Below are 20975 nucleotides of genomic sequence, written 5' to 3' on the forward strand. Positions count from 1 at the left end.
TTAACCGCGTTCTTCCGACTAAACGCAGGGCGAACATACATATATCAACGAAGGCAGCAAAATACCGCTCCACACTCCCGAGCCCAAATACTGAAGAAAAAAATGGGCCGGCTCGAACGGCTCGCGCCAACCTCCACGCACAGCTTGTCATCGAACCAGTCAGCGCACAAGAGCCGCCCAAGCAACGCGTATAAATCGCGTCGTCTGCGCGCGGCGTTAGCATAACAGCAGACGACAGGTCCCGAGGGGAGAACCAAACGACCGCCTTTCGGAGCAGACTGACGTAAGAAGCATGCATCGTTGTGCGAAGCTACAAGCGATTCCCTGGCGCTGCGATAACTGCATTGCGCACAACCCATAACCGATAAGGCTTTCAACGGCGTGTCTGCAAAACCTTTCTTTTACAAACACGAACTGAATCCGCGGTACATCTGTTATACACAACGTCGTCTGCATCCACATTCAGGGTTAGCAGACGACGCGGTCCGCTTTGTTTCGGAATACGCCAGCCTGGACTACGCTGCACGGTATTACTGGCGCATAGAATGAACGCGCAAGTAGAAGAGGCAAGCATTTCTTGCAGGCTATCGTGCAGTCATTCCGGCTACAGGGGCCGCGAGCTGACTACGGGTCCAACCACACATGCGCGCGCCGCACCATTAGTTATAATAGCACGGCTAGGCAACCTTGCTGTCGCAGCGACGGAGTGGGGAAATAGCGACAGAGGAAGCTGTTAGCCGAAGCGCCCGAGGCGCCGACGACGAAACGAAAAGAGGGACCGTCCATCAGGAGTGCGACGCGCAACGTCGGTCCCCCGAGACTGGCCGCACACACACGCGGGAGTCGCTAGAAACAACATATACAAACTGTACGGATTTTTGCGGCTGCCGCGGAAGCGAGGCCGTCTTTCACACGCACACACTACTCTGAGAAGGTCCCCGAAACCGAACGCAATGTATGGCTGCGCGGGGGTGGCGGGAGAGCGCGTGGCGGGAGAGCGCGTGACAGTGTCTGGTCTGGTGGATGAAGTATATACGGCGGGCCCGTGTCGAAATACGTAGCGGATGCTGCGCAATTACCGTGGGACCTGTAGGATGAGCCTCCCCATACGCCCGGCCTTTTATCTTCCTGCCTTGACTGCCGCCGTGTGCATGTGTGTGGAATATTACCGTTTTTTTTTTATATTTTACAGAAAATTTCAGTTCCCGACGGAGAATATCTGTTACACGTCATTGACTGAAATACGTTCACGAAAAAAAAAAAAAAAAAAAAAAAAAAAAACATTCTGTTTTAAGGCCGAAACCAGGGTTGGAAGGCAAACAATTGGAGGTACGTACATAAACATACCGTCTGCTAAATTTCCTACCGCAAACTGATTCTTACTCGCATAGTAGGCGAACGCTAAATTGGAAGGGAAATGGTGTGGCACCCCCGAAATGCGGTCCAAGAACGGCGGCGTAACAATTATTATTATTAATATATATATATAAACTAGTGTCACCACACTGAGGTCCGCTATTGGTGACTATGAGCATATAGTTGGCCAAAAGAGAAGGGATAATGGCTTCCTAATACATAGGTGTGTTTGTTATGCATGACATCGTTCCAGTCGCCGTTTCGATGGCGAAGCAAGCGCCAACAGGCAGTTAGTATAGGCTTTCGCCTGCCGTTCATTGACAGAAAGTGGAGCTTTATGCAACTTATTTATTATTATTTTTTTTTACAGGCAGAGAAACATGCGAAATAATACGATATATTTACGCTCTGTAAGCTCAACAAAGAAACCTGTGAAATTAGAAAAGAAATTTGAAAACGAAGGGTAACAGAAAAGAAAATTTCTGCCAGGTCAGCTGCCAGAAAATGTAGGTATTTTGTAGCAAATATTTTTTTTTTTTTCAGTGTTGTGCACCTTGCACCGGTTCAATGCTGTAGTCGCAATGCGCCACACGCGCGCGCGCGCGCACACACACACACACACACACACACACACACACACACACACACTAATAAACCTCCACCCCTTGACGAGGAGGCTCCCAGACGGCACCACACGTCCAGCTGGAACCGCAGCGCACCAGGTCTATATGCCACAAAAAGTTTGCGCAAATCCCGCAATCGTAATATAACTGAATTGCAGTCAAAGTTCTCGGCATATTTCACTCGATTAATGCGTCTTCTGCCGCGGGAAAAAATATCAACGCTGGAAGAAACAGCCAAATAATCAATTTATACCGATAACAAAACCAGGACGGAGTTCTGTGCTGTACAAACAGTACAAACGTGGTCATTCTCAGAGTTGCCCACCTATAGGACGTACACAAGACTCGGGCTAACTGGTATGGCACATCCTGACATAAAACGCAGAAGAGAAACAGCATAGCAGGTAGTGAGTGCTTTTCTATTCTGGATCGAAGTAAAATCACTCGGAAGAAAGCAGCCCATCGCGAGGAGTGCTCGCCATTCCAGCGCAATGATTGGGGCAGCCCCAGTAGGCGAAATAATCGCGGCCAGGGATAATTAACCGCGGTGGGAACTCGCGAACGGTGCATCAGGAAGCGAACGAAGCCAAATATAGCGCGCGCTTATTCGAAACCCACTCGTCCGAACGGCAGCCCCGCAGTGTACAGCGCCGAGTACGTCTATGCCGTAATCGAGCGCGCGATATTAAACTCGGAAGAGCGCGGACCCCACACGCCGTTTGTTTAGTGGGTCGGCACCGGCGGCGCGGTTCTCGCCGAAGCCTGCCCAGAGCAATCTACGCCGCAGCCGCACTACAACGCGCCCGCCCGAAGAGCTTGCATAATCGGCGCGCAATCCAGAAGCGGAGCGAAAATGACGCGTCAGCCCACAAGGCGGAAGTTTTGCTCAGAAAACGATTTTAAAAGCAGCCGCCCGGAGTAACGTTAAAAGAGCTGAAATGGATGAACGAGGGCAGGAAATAATGAACGAACGATAAAAGGAGGAGGTGAATACGATGTGGACAGATCTCTCGCCGCTGACTGCACCCCTTCTAGCACTTCGACGAAAATCGCATCTGGATCCGAAAAGCGTGTCGCGCTCGAGTTCTCCGACGCGCGCCGTCATTACGCTCCTGGAGTTTCGTAACGCAACAGGCACGGCAAATTTGATCAACCGCATCACCTCGGAGGCGGCCCCCGAGTCCTTACGCCGCCTCCGCGGTCAATAGCACTGTGTTAAAGAAAAAAGAGAGAAGCCCAATCGCAGCAACATTCGGATTCCAAGGTCGCCGGTTCGACCCGCTTTAACAATCAGTGATGAGGCGGTTGCACGTTTTGATCGACAACGAAGCCAGGCAGTGTGTCGGTCGGGCCGCAGCTTCCATTCTCGTGACCACGCATGCGCTGGACGATACTTCTGCTGTATTAAACCGACGCCATCCTGCCGTTTTTCGCTTCCTAACTGGCATCGATCTGTTTAGGATAGTTGGAGGCCAGTTTGCGACAGGCATTTGAACAGAACGACTATTACAAGGGTGGTCGAAAGTGTCCAGGCCACGCGGTCGGCTTTTCAGTTGCCTATCCAGGTACTTGTGATGACCCAACAGTGCTTCGAGAGGCGATATCGACACTTCTACGTTGTACAGAGATTTCGAACTTCGGGTGTGTCGTAACTGGCCAACCACATACTGCTTGAAAGCAGACACTGTGTCCTGGGAACTTTTGACCATACCTGTACTTCCAATCGTATGCCGTTCAACACTGTATCGTAGGCGTCGCCACAGAAGTGAGACAGTAACTGCGCGTACCTTTCGCCCCAAAACCAAAACAAACCAAACCAAAAACGTTAACACTTTGGCAACAACTCTGCGCCAGTACCAAAAATTCGTCCAATGAAAAGGCGCTGTCACAGGCGCTACAGCGTCTGCTTTACAGAAGCTTATGACCTCCGTTTTTTCTTCAATTGTCGTTGCTATCGATTTTACTGCGTGCGCGCGCGCTTGTGCTTCTCGTACTGGGTTTGGTCAGCGATATATGCAAAGGTTCAGCCGTTTTTACGAAGCAGTTGAGAGACGTTCCGGCAGCACGGTCAAAGACCGGTCTCACGGCCGAAACGTCACTGCGCTCTTTGTTCACAAAAACGTCCGTTTTTTTTGTTTTTTTTTTTGCCGTTTCTGCGGGATATACAATATCCGGGCGGTTTTACAAACGCGACAGATTCTTTTTTCCTTTTCATGAATTATTATACTTCTGCATAGCACTCTATAGAAGGAAGAGCGAAAAGACGCAAGAACCAAAACTTGCCGTTGGTAAAGGTTGGCAGTTCTGGACGAGGCGCCTGCAGCTCCACCAGCATGCAGGTCATGGGCGCCGAGGCGGAGCTCTTGAACACAACCTTGGAAATGGTGCCGGCGGGTTTCTTTCCGTCTCACAAATTACAGACACGTTGCGAGAACGGAGCAGAAGCACGAACACACGAACGAGTGCGAACTACTCCACCCCCATCTCGACAAACGCACGGGTGACACGCAGAGCAGAAGGCTTCATCCGCGCACGAACATCACGGAACAGGATGATGCTCACCGCAGACGAATGGAGCAAAGAGTAAAAGAAGAAAAAATGAGAAACACTTCTTAGAAACCTACAACTCCTCAATTTAAACGACGAACTTCTAATAAGCACATGTAGTAGACGACGGCGAAGACGAAGCTCACGGAAAACACCCCGCAAACTAGGACGGCGTAGCACCGCTGCCGGATGACAGTCCTAGCAGACGAGAATGCAGCAGGAGCAGACGACGCTCGCGCTCCGCGCAGGCTGCCAAGCGAAGGAGCAGACGACGCTCGACGCGCCGCTGCTAGCAGACGACGCGCGCCCCCACACCGCTACACAGGGCGCCCGAAACAGACAGCCGACCGCAGCGAGCAACAATTCCGTTCACGCAGTTTTTGGCGTTCTTTTTTTCCCCCTTTCTTTCCTCACTTCTCGCTCATCTCGGCGAGCCGTCGTCACCTTGACGGCTTGCTTCCGTTTCAAGACCAAGAGGGCGCGCAGAATCGCGCCCAAAAAGCGCGCACTCGCGCAAGCAGGAGGCGGCGAACAAAGCACTCCCCCCCCCCCCCCCCTTCTAACGACGACGTCACGACGCCACCAGCGCTCGCAACGAGCGCTCTCCCATACGCTGGTATGTGTAGCGAAGCGCGCACGGCCGACGTCTGCAACTGCACTGAGACGATCAAGAACGGAAAGAGGCAAGGGCGCGAAATATGTCGACATCCGCGTAACAGCAAGAAAAGACACCGCAATAAAAACCGTCGGCAGCTCCATCGTAAGACGATGGCAGAAACGGTGAAACAGCCGCCACTACGAAGACCAGCGCCACCTCGTGATAGGATCAGAAAGCCAGGCCAAGCCTAGCGACTGAGCAGCATTACCGCAGCCCCGCTAAATGTAAAAAGGAAACAATACTGCGGCAAGCGGCCAAAAAAAGTTCGCGCCCAGGCCGTGGCAACCAGACGCGGAGCGGCTTTCACACACGTTTCTTCGATCGCTTTGACGAGCTGCAGACGCTTCCGGGAGTTTACGGTCCGTTTCTCCATGCTTTTCGCAGTTCCAGCGAACTTTGCAAGTGAGCGAAACAATACAAACTACGGCTCAGAATATTACTGAAGGTATAAACGTCGGAGTACGATTGGTAAGCGCGGGGGAACGAAACTGATGTTTTACCGACAGCAGCGCCAAATTGTGTTCGCAATTGCAACCACAGTTAAATAATAATACAGAAATCACGATCCGCACTTTTCAAAACGTAAAGCGCCGTGTCTATCCAATCGCCATGCAGTGGGCACTCAACTGCATGAGGAGAAGAAGAAGAAGAAGAAGAAAAAGAAGAAGAAGAAGAAAGAAGAAAGAAGAAAGAAGAAGAAAAAAAAAAGCCAACTGTGAAAGGCTCACAGCTGAAGTTAAGCGATCAGTCAGGTATGGCAACGCGGGATTTCCAAATTTCCATGTACTGTATATATATATATATAAAAAAAAAACAATGTTCCCGATATTCTATCCTACTCCCGGTTATTTAAAGATGTAGCCCCCACCTGAATCGGTTACTAAAGCCAACAAACCAACGTAGCGACGCTGTACAGAGATGGTCAAAACACGATCGTGTGACCCCTGACAGACGACGGCACTGAGAAACCTGTCCGCGCAGACCTATTACCACTAATGCAATAACGACAATGCAGGCTTTCAGGGTGACGTAACGGCTGTAGAAGAAAGAACAAATTACTCAAGCAATCAGCCCAACGCACGGACATTATTGCACCACTCAATTTTAACCTGGTTCCGCGGCGTGCGGCAAATGCTGGCACTGCAAAAACTACAAAGCACTTTACGACAATGACCCACGGTTAGACATATAGTTATGGCCGCATCGAGCAAAACGCTCCTTCCCTTCAGGCGAGAAGGTGATGGGGAAGAGAACGAGGGAGAATACCTCGCCCTTCCTCTCCCCGCCCCGGTGACCATCAGGGAATGACGTCAGAAACTAGGGTGACACACGGTCAGCGCTGAATTATACAGGCCCGCAACAACGCGGGTCGAAAATGAAACCTTTCGCGAAGTGGTGCTTAGCTGTTTCCATCGTGTCCTCGCGAAAGGTGTACATTTTTGGCAGCGACACAGCGGCACGTCGTCCACTTTCCAAAACAACCCTGACCTCCTTTCAGTTAAGGCACGAAAAAAAAAAATACATATAAATGCATAACTGGTGGGTGATGTCAATACGCCGAGCGAAGAGTGAAAGGGACGCCAAGAAACCGAACAGCTATGATCGGGCGAAAAAAAAAAATAATAATAAAAAAAATAAAAACGATGAAGCGGGCCTTTCGCCCTTCCTCGCCGCCCTTGCCTTCGTCTCGTCTCCTCTCCGACCGCCGAATATTGGAAAAGTTGAAACCAGGTCACGACTACGAGCGCCCATTGACGACCAAATTCGCCGCACGACGGGTGAATGCTTAACACGGTCGGCTTCACAGAAACGAAGCCGTTCCTGCGTGGCGACCACAAGAAGCTACAGCTAAGCACACGCACGAACAATCCCCAATGGCGAATTCGTGCGGAATTTATTATTGGAAGAGGCGGGCTGCGCTATTAATAATGGGTGTCGTCCGCTCAGCCGAATTGGAAGCGGTGTGCAATCGACGAGAAAGTTAAAAGTTGCCGTTAACGAACAAAAAAGAAATTGAACTAATTATTGATTTTCCGAGTGCGCACAAGAAAAAAAAAAGAATAAGAAACTAACGTGGACGTGGGGTGTGTGAAAAGGGATGGGGGGGGGGGGGGGGGGGGGGATACGAATCGTGAATGCCGAATGAGGAGGGATAACGGATGGCTGTTACGCACAAGCATACAAATGCGCAGAAGACTGAGAACTTGATGGTGCTGGGCTTTATACAGCTTGGTTAAGTGGCTCACTTTCGACGCACTGGCACCGTTGGTGCGATTACGAACTCTATAATGCCTGCGATAACCAAAAGGGGGCCGAAGTTCACTTACGGCAGGTACAGTGCCAGGGAAAACGCAGAGTTCTCTGAGTGCGAGGGTGGGTCAGAGCAATGTATAAGAGAGGGAACATTTTTATAAGAATAATTTTCCGAGGAAAGCAATTCAAATCCTTTTCATCGACCGTTGCAAAACTACTGGTGGCAAAATAAAAAAAAAAAGAAAAGAGCACGTGTCTTTCCGAATAAAAAAGAAAAAAGGAACAACGCGCACCCGAAAAAGCTATACCCAACCAATATTACGCGATATACGTTAAAAAGGACATAACGAAAGGCACCAAATATTTGCTTCGCTCTCTGCACCACGCACGAGTAGCTCTTAATACGCTAAAAAATTGCACCGTGTTTTGTTCGTTCCAAAGATGACAATGAACATTTTCCTGTGGGACCAAAAGGCTATTTTAATCTGTGTCGCAAGCGTGTGCAGCAAGACCCTGTTTAATTAAAACGACTGGTTTGGTGCTAGCTTGTGTTAAATACAAGCGAAAAAACTTTGACAGAGCAGCAGTGCGCCTATAATTCGCAGAAAAATAAAGCCTGTCCACTCTTAAAACCCAAAATGATACAAACGAGTAGTATCTATTCGGACAATCTGCGCCGCTACTGATTCGGAAGCTACGAACGATTATGAGGAAGCAAATAATGGATAATACTAGACGACAGATAAGCACGCCAAGAAATGGACTAAAATCAGCATCCTTGCTGACTTTCCAACGCACTAGCGCAGTTTGAGCTAATATCTGTGCTCTTTTAAGAGCTGCCAGAAGGTTGCAAAAAAACTCTGAAATCACTGCGGTAACAGGCATTGAAGAAATGCGAATACTTCCTTATAACGAATTTTCTTATCTCTGACTTTCCTACCACGAACTTCCTTATCACTAATTCATTATAACCAATCATGTTATCCCTACCTGTGTTTCAATTTTCATTAACTGCGTTGTCACGACCAATACCGCCAAACACATTTTGGCTTCGGTTTTTGTGGACACGTTCTGGCCTCACCTTTTGCGCAACAACAACATAAGGATTTCGCCTGAAGAATGCTCTGCTGCTCGGATGAGCTTTTATTCGGTTTGTTGCCGAAATAACCGAACTCGAGGGAGATATGCCGCGAATATGACGATAAAAGAGCCCTCTTCTTCTTCCCGTAAGAAGGCAGCCGGATAAGTCACGATGCCCGTCTATCATTTGTCAGGCCTGACGAGATCGGCTCCATAGACAGCTCCACACTTCATCGCAGAAAACAATAAAATAAAATAAATTGTCCCGGCAGAACGCGTACAGGCGCCGCAATGCGAAACCAGCCGACAATGGGGTCGGGTAGGGAGCCTACTAGCGATAGCTGCCGTCGCGTCGCGACAGCCCGTGGACGTCGAACAGCGTGATAAAACAAAAAGAAAAAAGAAAAAAAGTCAATAAAGGCGCCGAGGAAGCCTCAATGTCCCCTTTCATCTCTGTCTCTCCTCAGTCGCTGCCCTCCTGTACTACCACCGGGAGGCAAGCGGATCCGAGTGGAAAACATGGCTTCTGACTCAGCGTCCTGCCATCGCGGAACCAGACAACGGCGCTCTCTTTCCGGCGCGGACGAGGCGTCCGCCGCCCACGCAAGCAGAGGCGACGAGGATACACACACGCCGCTCCGGCGCGCGTGGCGGATGGAGCGCTATCCAGAGAACGAAACTAACTAGAAGGAGCCGCACACAAAACAAACTCCCGTTCTAAAGTACGAACTAGTATCGGAGCCCATGGTCACAGAACTTGTCGAAATCACCCGACATGAGGAGCAGACTCGTAGCCACATCTTGCTATTTTGTTTTTATTTTTTTACGAAACAAATTTCCCGAAAAAGTGTATTTGTCGACAGCTATAGATAGGCACGAAAGTAGCGGAACAGCTTTTTAATGCGACGACTATCATAAAGCATGCGATCTCTCTCAGAGCGATCTCCCTCTCCCTCAACATAGGCAGCGTATGACGGACTTGTTGCCACCATCGAGGGCTGCTGGCGACTGAATTCCTGCGAGACTGAATTTACCTCGCTAAGCCACGTTTACTCAGCTGACGCGATTAACCGAAGCCTCGTTATCACCCTATGTCTGATCTGATTTTTATGGAGGCCATTGTAAATTAAAAGAAGAAAGTCACCCTACTATGCCAATTTCCATTCTTTTTTTTTATTTTTTTTACCCCGCGCCGCAGTGGTGCAGTGGTTAAGGCGCTCGACTGCTGTTGATGCGGGATCAAATCCCGGCCGCGGCGGCCGCTTTTTCACGGGGGCGAAAATTAAGGCGCCCGAGTGCTTTGCGATGCCAGTCGCACGTTAAAGAACTCCAGGAGGGGGAGGGGGGGGGGGGGGAAATTTCCGGAGCCCTCCACTACGGCGTCTCTCATAGCCTTATCTGCTCTGCGACGTTAAACCCCACAAATCAAACGAATCCATTTTCACTTTTATCGCTGTCATAAGTCGAAAGACCCGTGGTTGCGCTCATCTGCTGAAGAATTCCTGCGAAATTCCAGCCAATGGAAACGAAAATCATAAAATAAACGCGACGGGCCTTCATGACAGCTTTCTGGGAAAAAAAAAAAAAAAAAGAAAAATCTAAAACACAGCTAGTTTCAGGGCTTCGATAAAAAACGGACTCGAATGATCTCTTTTATTCCTGTACTGAAGACCTCCGCCAATGCCGGGTTGGTGATCTATGCGCAGTCGTAGTCTTCTGGCATTTCCCAAAAGTATTTTTAAATTCCACTGAATGCAGTACGCATGTTACTGTGTCTTCTTTACGCGATGAAGTATCGAGAGTGATTAGACGCACTGAAGAAAGTCTACAGGTGTACCACAACTATGGAGGCACCATACCGTAGTCTTGACACCGGTCGCCTGGACGCGGGGTTATCGACTGGCGAGATAGCTGGAATGGTCGCCGCCATATAGGCCTGTTTGGGAGTGGATTTTAATTACTCCTTCGATGTCAGTGCCTGCCGAAGAACCCCGGCGGGTACAAATCATCCGCGTCCCTCATACCCCGAATCGCCTTGGAACGTTTTAACTCCGCAAACCATAAGTTACCTGCCAGAAAACCAAAATTGATTTTGAAACCTGCGCTTCGTTTGGGGGCATCCTCCCGAAACGCATCGAACTAGACAACAACTCAGGACAAAGCAGTCAGCAGCGTACTTTGCGCGTTTACTCCGCGGGGGTGGCGCAGTGGTTACGGCGCTCGACTACTGTTCGCAAGGATGCGGGATCGAATCCCGGCCTCGGCGGCCACTTTTCGATGGAGGCGAAAAGCAAGGCACCCGTGTGTTGTGCGATGTCAGTGCACCTTAAAGAACCCCAGGTGGTCGAAATTTCCGGAGTCCTCCACTACGGCGTCTCTCATAGCCTGAGTCGCTTTGGGACAACTCCACAAACCCACCCACCAACTTTGCGCGTTTATTCACTCACGTTGGCTCACCCGACGTCCGCGTGACGTCGTGATATTCGACCCCATAAACTACCATGAAACGGTGAGGTTAGTGCAGTTAACTGCAGTCACACTCGTCCGATTACCGCACTGAACCACGCTTCGGGTACAGCGAATAAGGGCGCCTTCCCGTACTGCTTACGTCACACAGACAAGCTCTTTGCTGCTGGCATTGTATTTCATTGTGTTTGGAAAGCCTGCGAAACCATGGAAACCTCCAACGATACAGAAAGCGACGGTACGCGCGCGTCGCGTTGAATGGTCACGGACGATCCAGCGACGGGTGAAAATTTTCCGCGTAAATACGGCGTGAAAGTCTTTTTTTTTTCTTTTTTTTTTCTAAGAAGAAGATGGGGGGACGGGAAATGCGAACACAGCGATATACCATAATGTTCCGACCCTTTCGCCACTAATGCGGTATTTTCTTTCCGCTCGCCGAAAGCTCTGTAGCGCGGGACGGGTGTCTTCTGAACAAGCACGACTGCTGCAGAGCGAAGAAAATGGCAGCGAGGACAACTTGAAAGAAAACCATAACCGTCCCTCTCCAACATACCCACGTACATAACGCGCCACATAGTTCATTTATTATTTTTTTTTTTTGTATTCTGGCGGTGCGATGTGGAAACCGCCAATTTGAGACGCGATGATCACTCCGTGGCCGCCCCTCTTATTGCATCACGAGCGAGAAATCGCTGTCTTTTGTCGAACGGAGGACGGGACAGCCAGCAGGGCTCGCCTCTGGCCGAAATCGACAACGACACCAGGATGTGGCTCGCCACTCTTGTGTATATGCAAAAGCTTAGAGCGCGCGGCAGCGGCGGCTTTAGAACGAACACGGCCTAGAGAGAGAGAAAAAAAAATAATACAAAGGGTAGAGGAACCTTGTGATCCTTCATCCGGTAAGTACGAGAGTATACATGCGATAAATGCCCAGAAGGCCACTCTCCGTATTCGTCGAGCACTGCTACAGCTCTAGCTCAATTGCGATCATCAGCATGTGCTTGATTCAAACTTTCAGTTTATTCGATCGACCAATCGCTTCTGCATCTTGATATGCAAGTAAACACCGCGCACCCAGAAAGAGCACTATAGTTATTATGCCGGCGCCCGTCGGAACAAAGAAAATAATCATTACAGACATGACGATGAACAATATGATTAAAATGAAACTTATAAAATAAACCAGCATGCAAAAATGCGGTGGAAATTAATGGGCTATGTTGATGGCGGCGATTCGAACTTCATAACCCTGAAAGGTTCGAGTTCAGCACTAGAAGAAGAACCAAATGCTAGAATGGATACATTTTATCTGAAGATGAGCGTATTGACGTATTTCTTGCTGATTTATGTATGCGCGCAGGGCGACGCATTCCTTAGGTCGACATTCACACAAGGCACACAATGCCCCCCCTCCTCTTCTTTTTTCTTTCTACCAAAGTCTGAACTGAAGCACATTTGCCAATATCATCCACCCCCGCTATGTGAACGCAGCCCGCATAGCACAAGCCAACACGCACACGCGTGAAATACGAGATCGAAGACAGCCCGCGCCTCAAAGAGCGCCCCAGTAGAAACAAAAGCAAGCCCAACGTTCCGCCCACGCAAAACGAATCCCCCGAAACTTTTAACCGCCGCTACTCTGGGAAGAAGAAAACAAAACAAAACAAAAAAACGGGAACTTTAAACCCAAATTTTTGCCGGGCATCACATTGCAGTACAATCCGCCGCACTCAAACCGCGAGCGCGAACACGCACCATCTCAGCGCATCTGGGCGCTCGCGCGCAAACTTGTTATGCAAAGGGAGGCGTCCCCATCTCTTCTCCCCAGACAAAAGGGCTCGCCGCAGCACGTTCTTGGAGTGGGAGGCAGGAACCGCTTAAGTTTTCCCAACTTGTGTAGGCGGTGTGCTTGGATAAGAATGCGCCACACACGGCCAGAGAGAGAACTGCAGATAGTGATCGAAAAGGAGGAGGAGGTGATAAGGCGGAGGGCATGTGCCGGCAGATCAGATAAGAGGGCACACATCGCCTAAAAACGGACCTTTGTGAGAGAATTGTGAAAAACAAGCCCTAGAAGAGGAGGAGGAAGAAAATGCAAAATACGCCGAGGAGAGGGAAACGCGCAACCCTCAGCACTTTGTTTATGCGAACGCCCACCAGCACGGACGGACGACGATAGGCTCCGGAGACGAGCCAATGGAAAGATAGCGGCGAAAGATTTTTTTTTTCTTTCTTAGTTACATGTACCACTTTGTCGCAACGACTATCCCCGACCCTGAAACGACGCCAATGGCGACACGAAACGATTAGATGAAAGGCGAAAAAAAAAAAAAAAAAAAAAAAAAAGAAAAAAAAGAAAAAAAAAAAAAAAAAAAAAAAAACTCGAGAATGAGAAAAGGGCTATTATTGCACCCCGTCTAACGTCACGAATAGGAGCGAGTTTGGAAGGACAGGCCTCAGCGAAGGTTTCCGCAGGCTTGCGAAAAAGAGGACTCTCCCTTGCGCTTGGTGCGGCGACGTTCACCCAGTAAACACGCAGGCTGGACAGCACTTGCCAAGACTGTTCGAGTGACCCAACTAGTCTTCGGGCAAATGCGGTAAGGAACAACAACAAAAACAAAACAAAAAAAAAATCGTAGGACGGTTCCCGCGAAACTTTGTGACACCTCCCCTGAAGCAGTAAGGATGCAGTGCACATGGTGCAGTACACGTTACCGACACTCTTAAACGCACTGTACTGCCGTGATAACCTTGATCTGCCATGAATGACTTTCAAGCAACTTCGCGAAATGTTCATGTTGTAGTTTCTGGTTGCTAATGCAATTTCGCTTACTCGTCTCTTCACTGTTTGATTACCTCCTCCCCTCTAATCCGTTTGGGTATTCCTTTTGCAATATGTGCGTAACATGGATCAGGTGTGTTCATTGATGTTCTATTTTTTTTTTCTTCTCAACGTTCAGCATATCATCATTTAATAACATGTCTTACATGTTTTTTTCTGCTGGCTTACTTTTGCTACCGTCAATGCTGCCCTGTAAGAGGGAGTCTGGACCCCTCAAGCTGTTTATGAAGCTTTTTCCCTGGCTTCTTCGAAACTACTGGCATAGGCTATGCTACTGGTTGCAAGTAAACTGAACTTTGGACCTCTGTATGGTCACTACGAATACGGCATCGTATAAGTGACGTCACCGTACGCGGGCCCATCAGCGCTGCTCTTTCCGGTGATGGCACAGCATGCTGGCCAACCAGCGTTGCGTGGTATTAGGCCGAAGAGATTGCAGAAGTGGATCAGGTGCCCTTGACAGCTGTCGCAGTGGGCTGAATAGCTAAAAACGAAATTAAAATAAGTTGGTCCGCATGGAAGTTCAAACCTCGAAGTACGGCCACAGGTAAGAGGAAAAAAGTTACGCCAAGCCGGCCGCAAAACACTGCGGCAACAGACAGGCGTGCTTTCTCGCTAAACACACAGCGTCGGGATGTGCTGTGCAGGGTTTGCCGCGCGAAACAATGCGAACCGCGCCCTTCGATTCGAGAGGATGGAAGAAATATTTGTGCAGTACCAGCTTTTAAGAATGTGTTGCGCACTAATCACAGGTTCAGTGTTTAACACACAGATTCCCTAGGATAGTCTCCTTAACACAGTGTGGTTATAGTCAAAGCGAAAGCCTCCGTGGCCCACACTAGGCTAGCAAGAAGTGGACTAAACACTGATAGCTGAGCAAGTTTGTAAATGTTTGTGATGAGAAAGCATTTCTGTCCGCCATCGTGTTTCATGCGTGCTACATATCATGACGAAAAATGAATTAGCAAGCGTGACGGAACAGGCATTTATCGCCCTAAATAGACCATGACGGCAAATTCCATCCATATTTTACCTTCGGAGTAAAAAAAATAAAATAAAAGCGCTTGATCATTCTTTTCGAACTAATTAGCGCCATGATCGTAAGGGAATCCCACGATCACCGTAGAGAGGGAATGACGGCGCAGTCTAACATCCGGGATGAGCGCCTTTCTTCTAGCTGAGAAGAAAGCAGCTTTTTGCGGCCCTGAAAGCTGGTTGAAAACAAAAGCACAGAGGCGACGTATGTGCAGTACGCACAACGTGGTCTACATTACGATAAGCCAAAAGCGCCTGCGAAAAGGCAAGCTCGTGCGTGAAAGGTGCCGCCATCTGTCGTTAGCCCCTGTTGGTAACGTATGAACTGGGCATGCGCAGTAGGAGCTGGTGGTTCGAGCTCGAGGAAGAGGCGCGCATGCGCAGAGCGGGTTTGTGATGAAAAAGGCTGCATTTACTTAAGTTATAGTGTACAATATTATACCTAAATCTTGCTTTCATTCCGAAAACGGCCGACAGTAGCAACAAGTGCGTTTCGAGTGGACGCGCCATCTCTCTCATTAGGAGGCAGCAAACTCGACACAGGCCAACTTCAAAACGTCCTCGTGTCCCTCTGAAGTCTCACTGATTTCCATGCAGGTAATGCATTTCGACTATAAAGTTGGAAAATGCGTAAAAAATGGAGTTAGATTAAATCTCAGTCCCTCCACTTGCAGAGAGACATGGTGTTCAATGAAATGAATCCCCATCTTCCTAGCTTAGGTGAAAGAAAAGAAAAAAAAAAAACAACAACAAACAAACAGAAAGCAAAGAAGGAGGAAACCATCACAGTTCGGAGACCTGACATTTTCAATTTAAATCGCACAGAAAAGCAAAACACAAGAGCGATTGAGGTACATGAAAACGCTTTCCATCAAAGCTGGGAGACCTTTTCAAGCGTTTCGAAAACCACAGCTAATACCCGTAAAGCTGGGCCCACGCAAGGATTAAGAATAGCGACCGTCCCTGCTGGAGTTTGAAAAGAAAGAACCAATTGGAAAAGAAAGAAAGAGAAGAAAAAAAAAAACAAAACATCAGCACTTGCTGCGGCCAAATCCCTTTGAGTGGGGCGGTAGCGCAAGCTTTGAATTCACAGGAGGTAGGGAAAAACAATACAAAGTGGAAACACAACCATAGCTTATATCTCCAAAGGTGTATATTACCACTGCATTTTGTGTTTATCTTTTTGCTGTCAACTCCAAGAGAGGGCGTGCACCTTTTATGGGAGAGACGCAATACATGATACCTTAGCTGGGCTGCGAGGCACGTTTTTACAGAAGGTTATTCAGGCTGTCTCTAAACTAGATAACGAAAAAGGAAAGATTTGCAAGCACCATCTTCACCAAACACAACTAGGCCACATGGTTTACTTCTCAGACCCCCTAAGCCCCTTCTCAAGCTGTGAATCTGTGCATGGTAGCTTTTTGTAACCAGCGGTCACTCGGTGTTACTTCAGCCAAAACTGTTAGAATGCACAATCTATGGAACAAAAAAAAAACAAAAAAGAACAGTGGGCAAGCTCTGTAAAAGCACCTCCAATAAGCACCTCAAAACGACCAATCTGCCCCAGCAAAATGAGCACCTATGTGCCCCAATGCTACACTTTTCACGAAACAACAAAACGCCTTTGTATTGGGTATAAATAATGCATCACGCTGGCCCCCTGTCACATGAAAACACCAAGCATGTTTCACATTATTACCACCACAGTTGCAAGAAATAAGCCCAGAGAGAAACTGCAAATAAACAAATGGGCAGTCACAGAGAACAGTACCTTTTCGCCAAAACATTTCCAACCAGGTAACGACATCAAGAACAGCCATTTCCCCTTTATAGCGCCAATATTTCCTTCAGTGAACCCTAGTTTAGTTGTATAAGGTTAAAAAAAAGATGCATTTCTGACTCCGCTGTCATCCCAATCAAAAGGAATTCTGAATTACCATAGTTCTATCAAATTTTAGACATTATAAAGTAAATTATATATCTCTTTTCAGGTATGGTAATATCTTTATGGCCACAGGACACAATTGCGGCTAAACTGCATTCAAAATGTCTCATGCTAGTCTATTCAGATGTGTGATTAGGCAACCAGGCAGATTCTTTGATTCCCACACAGAAGTGAACAGTGAAATAGGACATTGAAGATGGCCATTGCATTTTAATTTTTGGGTCATCTCTAGCTCACAAAAGCTTCGCGTCCAGTGTAAACGAAGCCTTTTTTTTTTAATGAAATATTTGCAGTTGAATGCACTCATAATCAACATTGCTGCATTTTCCGGACTGCATTCATAAATTTGACCAAGTAAACTTTCACAACTTCCCATGTGCATGTGCAAAGCAAGTAAAAGGTGAAAACCACTGAGAGTCGTTTATTAGAAGAAAGCATCCCAGCTAGCTAGCCCTTCTAGCAGCCCATCACTATAAATGTGAGGAGAGCACAATGGTGCAACTTGCAACAGCATGGCTATTCAACAGTCACCAAAATAAACAGGGATGCTTATTAGAGGCCCACAGCAGGGGCAGCATTCAGTGGCTGTGCACAGATGGTTGTTGTTTAACTTAGGGTACCCCACGAGGTTTCAGAAAAACTCATTATGCACACTTGGCCAGCAAACCGCACTGCGCCTGCTAAATATAGTGTCTCAGCATCAGTTGTTATTGGCCAAGGAAGTTGACGACAACATACAACCATCCCTCTTTTTGTCATGAACAACTGGGATGACGCGAGTGGCATGGCAGTATGCAAAAATGCTTTTCTGTTTTGATATTCGCATTCTCCAAATGTCAAAGGCAATATTCAGGCACTGTTTTTGCAATTACACGTCACTAAGATCTGTTTTCTGCTTCTTGGTTTTTCAAACTAAAAAAATTTCAGAAAGAAGTTTCCTTTTCATATGTCCTAGCAACACCGCAGGCCATCAACCATGATTTAGTGGCAAGATCTAGACTAATTACAATCAACAAATTCTTTAACATGCACTAATACATCGGTATACAGTATCCCCCACAGCCTGAGTTACCTTTGGGACATTACCATAAACCAAACCAAATCAGACATTTTTGTGCACCTGGTATGCAAAACGATAGTGAACTCACAAGCTTGTACTCAGAAGGCGAACACAACAGATGCTGTGTTGACCTATGCGGCTGGCTGTGTATAATTCCGAACTCAGTCTGTTTGACATGAAAATAAATCTTTACACAGCTGGCGTGCACCACAAGCAGTTAGCAAGGTTTTTGCATCACACAATATCCATCAACTGGATCAGCAAAGATCCAGTATAAGGAGACAACCAATTTCCCACCCACAAAAGGAAATGAGCTGTAGAGTAAAAATAGTAAATGAATGAAAAAGCTGCGCTTTTAGTTAGGTAACCCCACTATAACCCTAAGTGCACAAAATGGCTTTAAGACAGATCTTCGATAGCTAAATGACAACAACATAATTAAGCTCCATAATGGTTGTCATTCAACAGCACCCTTTCGTGGAACAATACAAAATGCTGCAGTAGCTCCGTGTGCACTTGTGACATTCAATATAACTGCATGGTTTGGCTTGTGGAGTATTACGTCCCAAAGAGACTCAAGGCCATGAGAGAAGCCATACTGGAGGACTCTGGAAGTTTCGACCACTTGGGGTTCTTTAACATACATTGCCATGGTAAAAGAACAATGCCAGCAGGCACACACAAGAAAGGCAAAAATATATTAGGCTCAGAAAATTCCAACCGCATAGTCGGCATTACCTGCCCACTTAACATAATGCACTGCACAGTTTATACTTTGGCCAGAGTCCCAATCAGCTGAAGTAAACAACAAAATTGAGGTAAGCAGTTAGTTTGATGGCTTTACAAATGAAGAGAAACCGACATATGCTATACTTCTAAGGAAAAGTTCTAGTGAAGGTGCCAAATACCTACAGGTGCTCATTCTGAGGACTTCATTCAAACTCAATGCTAAACAACAAGATCTCAAAGCTTTGGAGGGCCAAGTACAGTTCCACTACATGATTGTTGAATGTAATTTTAAGCGGCAGCTTGTGAATGTACTTGTTAATCACACTTAATAGCAATATTCGTTGAGCCATAACATGATGCTATAAGACTTCCGATTCAGTGTGAATGAAGGAAGTCTTTGCCCTAGTTTTGCATTCTGCAGTTCACGCTGAGCTTGATCATGCATTTCACATACGCAGCTAAGACCTAAAGCTATAAAGTTTCATCTGCTTCAGGTCACTCCAGAAGAGAGAAACAAACATCAAGTAGGTACACACGATTCAATAATAATAAAATAATGCTTGCACAAAATTTGCTCCAGCTAAGACACCTCAAAGTGAAGACAAAAGGTGACGTAGAAGCTGTCAGCCAAACAACACAGAATCCGCAAGTCGATGTGGGCAGAGAGCACGGCGCAATACCCCAGCAACAACAAATAATGAAATCTCTGTTTGTGCAGAGTTACACAACCAGAGAAGCTCAAAGCAAAGCAAGCGTGCTCGAGACGTTATAATGACGCGGCTAGGCAGCGCCCGTTGGGCAACGACGTCGTCCAGTCTGCAGACGTCGCAACCACACACGATGCTATTGGAATACATGAGACAAAGGCGCGCCAGGTAGGTGAGAGCCACGCGATATCCGCTGGCGACTAGCCAGCCTATCAGCGCACACAACCTTCGACGAGCACTGTGAAAAAGAAACCGCCTTCGTGCGCGGTTCGCGTTCAGGGCGAAAGAGAAGAAATCCAGCCCACGTACGCGGATTAGGAATCCGCCCCGATTGCAAATTTTCGACCGCCGCGACGGTCAATCGGCTCACCTGACCACAGGCGCCAAAAACAGCGCTGGCTGTTAGTAACATGAGGATCCTCGACTTCGCCTCGAAACAACTTGCTCGGAGGGCCGTCCATAGCGACGAACCGGCACCCAAATCACGAACTCACAAAAGCACCAAGAATGTTTTTTTGTCTTCCACCGCCGGAACTACAATGACGACCGAGGGCTCGCACAAAAATCCAGGAAACTTTCTCGCTCAGTGCCCGTAGCAGAAGATAGCGAGCGTCTTTTATCTCGGAGGGCGAAGATAGTGGGACGCATCGCGGGTCGCTATCTTGAGTGTCCAGATGCGAGACTAGTGTATAGAGGCTACTCAGGTAAGACGACGAAAAAGAACTTGGTTTTCGTTCAGCAGAACTGCTTCTGCCCCGTAAAAGCTTGCCTGATATCCACCTTTTAGCATTCCGCGGTCCTTTTGCGCTTAACAAGAGCACAACAAACAGACGCTCAAGAGAGTTCTTCGAGCGATAGTCGAGAGCACCACAAAAAAAAGGTTTATTGCATGCGATAAATAAGCGGATACTGTTAAATAAGATGGGCCCTCAGTTTGTTCTTGCCGGTTAATTTATCAACAGCGCCACCACAAATAATAATAAAGAAAGCATGGAATTGTGTAGAGAGTTGTAAACACCGGGGCAATGCACATAAACACGTTCTCGGCGTCAGATTACTCGGGATGTTTCCGAGCGTCAGGTGCCTGCTGAACAATGAAAAAACGTGCGTCTCCAAACGGAGGTCACGTTTCGACGCCGGGAAACACTTGTGCAGCCGGGGTCGCGTCAGAAACATTGAACACCGAGGCGCGATTCACCTGTCAAAACTCGTTAAGCCTAGCACCGACGAGACCGTTAAGCCGACGAATCTGGCGAACTACGGAGCACTGCGCGATGCGGCCGCGCGGGGCGTGTAAAGAGTGGCTCACCATCTTCAAGGCGAAGTTGGGCTAAGGCTTCGGCGGTCGCTTGAGGGTCCGAGTTGCTGCGGTGTCTCCGATGACCAAGTTCACGCACCTTCAAATATCCACTGCCCGTGGCAGACATTACAGTCCCCGAACCCCACGCGAAGATTTCCGGAACCTGCCGAAGTGAAAACGGCACCCTGCTGCCATCTACAAACAACTGCGCAAAGCAAATATAACAATTATTGTTGTAAATTCCCTAGGTAGCGCTACATGTACCAAATTTCGTGATTTCTATTATTATTGTAAACAAGTTTTTCAAGCAAGTTTTTTCTTGACCACGAGGTAAATAAAAACAAAATTTGAATGCGACGAAAAAAAAGAAAACC

At 47.8% G+C, this 20975-nt stretch overlaps 1 protein-coding gene across 9 annotated transcripts in view; it reads right to left on the minus strand.

Moving 5' to 3' along the window:
- Window positions 1-20774, minus strand: part of LOC146179418 (phosphatase and actin regulator 2) — a 113924-nt gene extending 93150 nt beyond the window's left edge. For 3 of the 9 annotated variants that reach the window (XM_084579054.1, XM_084579053.1, XM_084579052.1), the window contains exon 1: window positions 20611-20771. In XM_084579054.1, coding sequence (XP_084435180.1) covers window positions 20611-20728 — 118 coding nt within the window. In that variant the 5' untranslated portion in view covers window positions 20729-20771. Of the gene's footprint in view, window positions 1-4262; window positions 4896-19671; window positions 20016-20610 lie in introns of those variants that run through there. The other 6 variants (XM_084579046.1, XM_084579047.1, XM_084579051.1 and 3 more) reach the window with 6 other exon arrangements.
- Window positions 20775-20975: the final 201 nt, after the last annotated feature.

This window comes from Amblyomma maculatum, chromosome 9 (assembly GCF_055883805.1).
Source record: "Amblyomma maculatum isolate TAMU_Amacu chromosome 9, ASM5588380v1, whole genome shotgun sequence".
Taxonomy (NCBI): Eukaryota; Metazoa; Arthropoda; class Arachnida; order Ixodida; family Ixodidae; genus Amblyomma; species Amblyomma maculatum.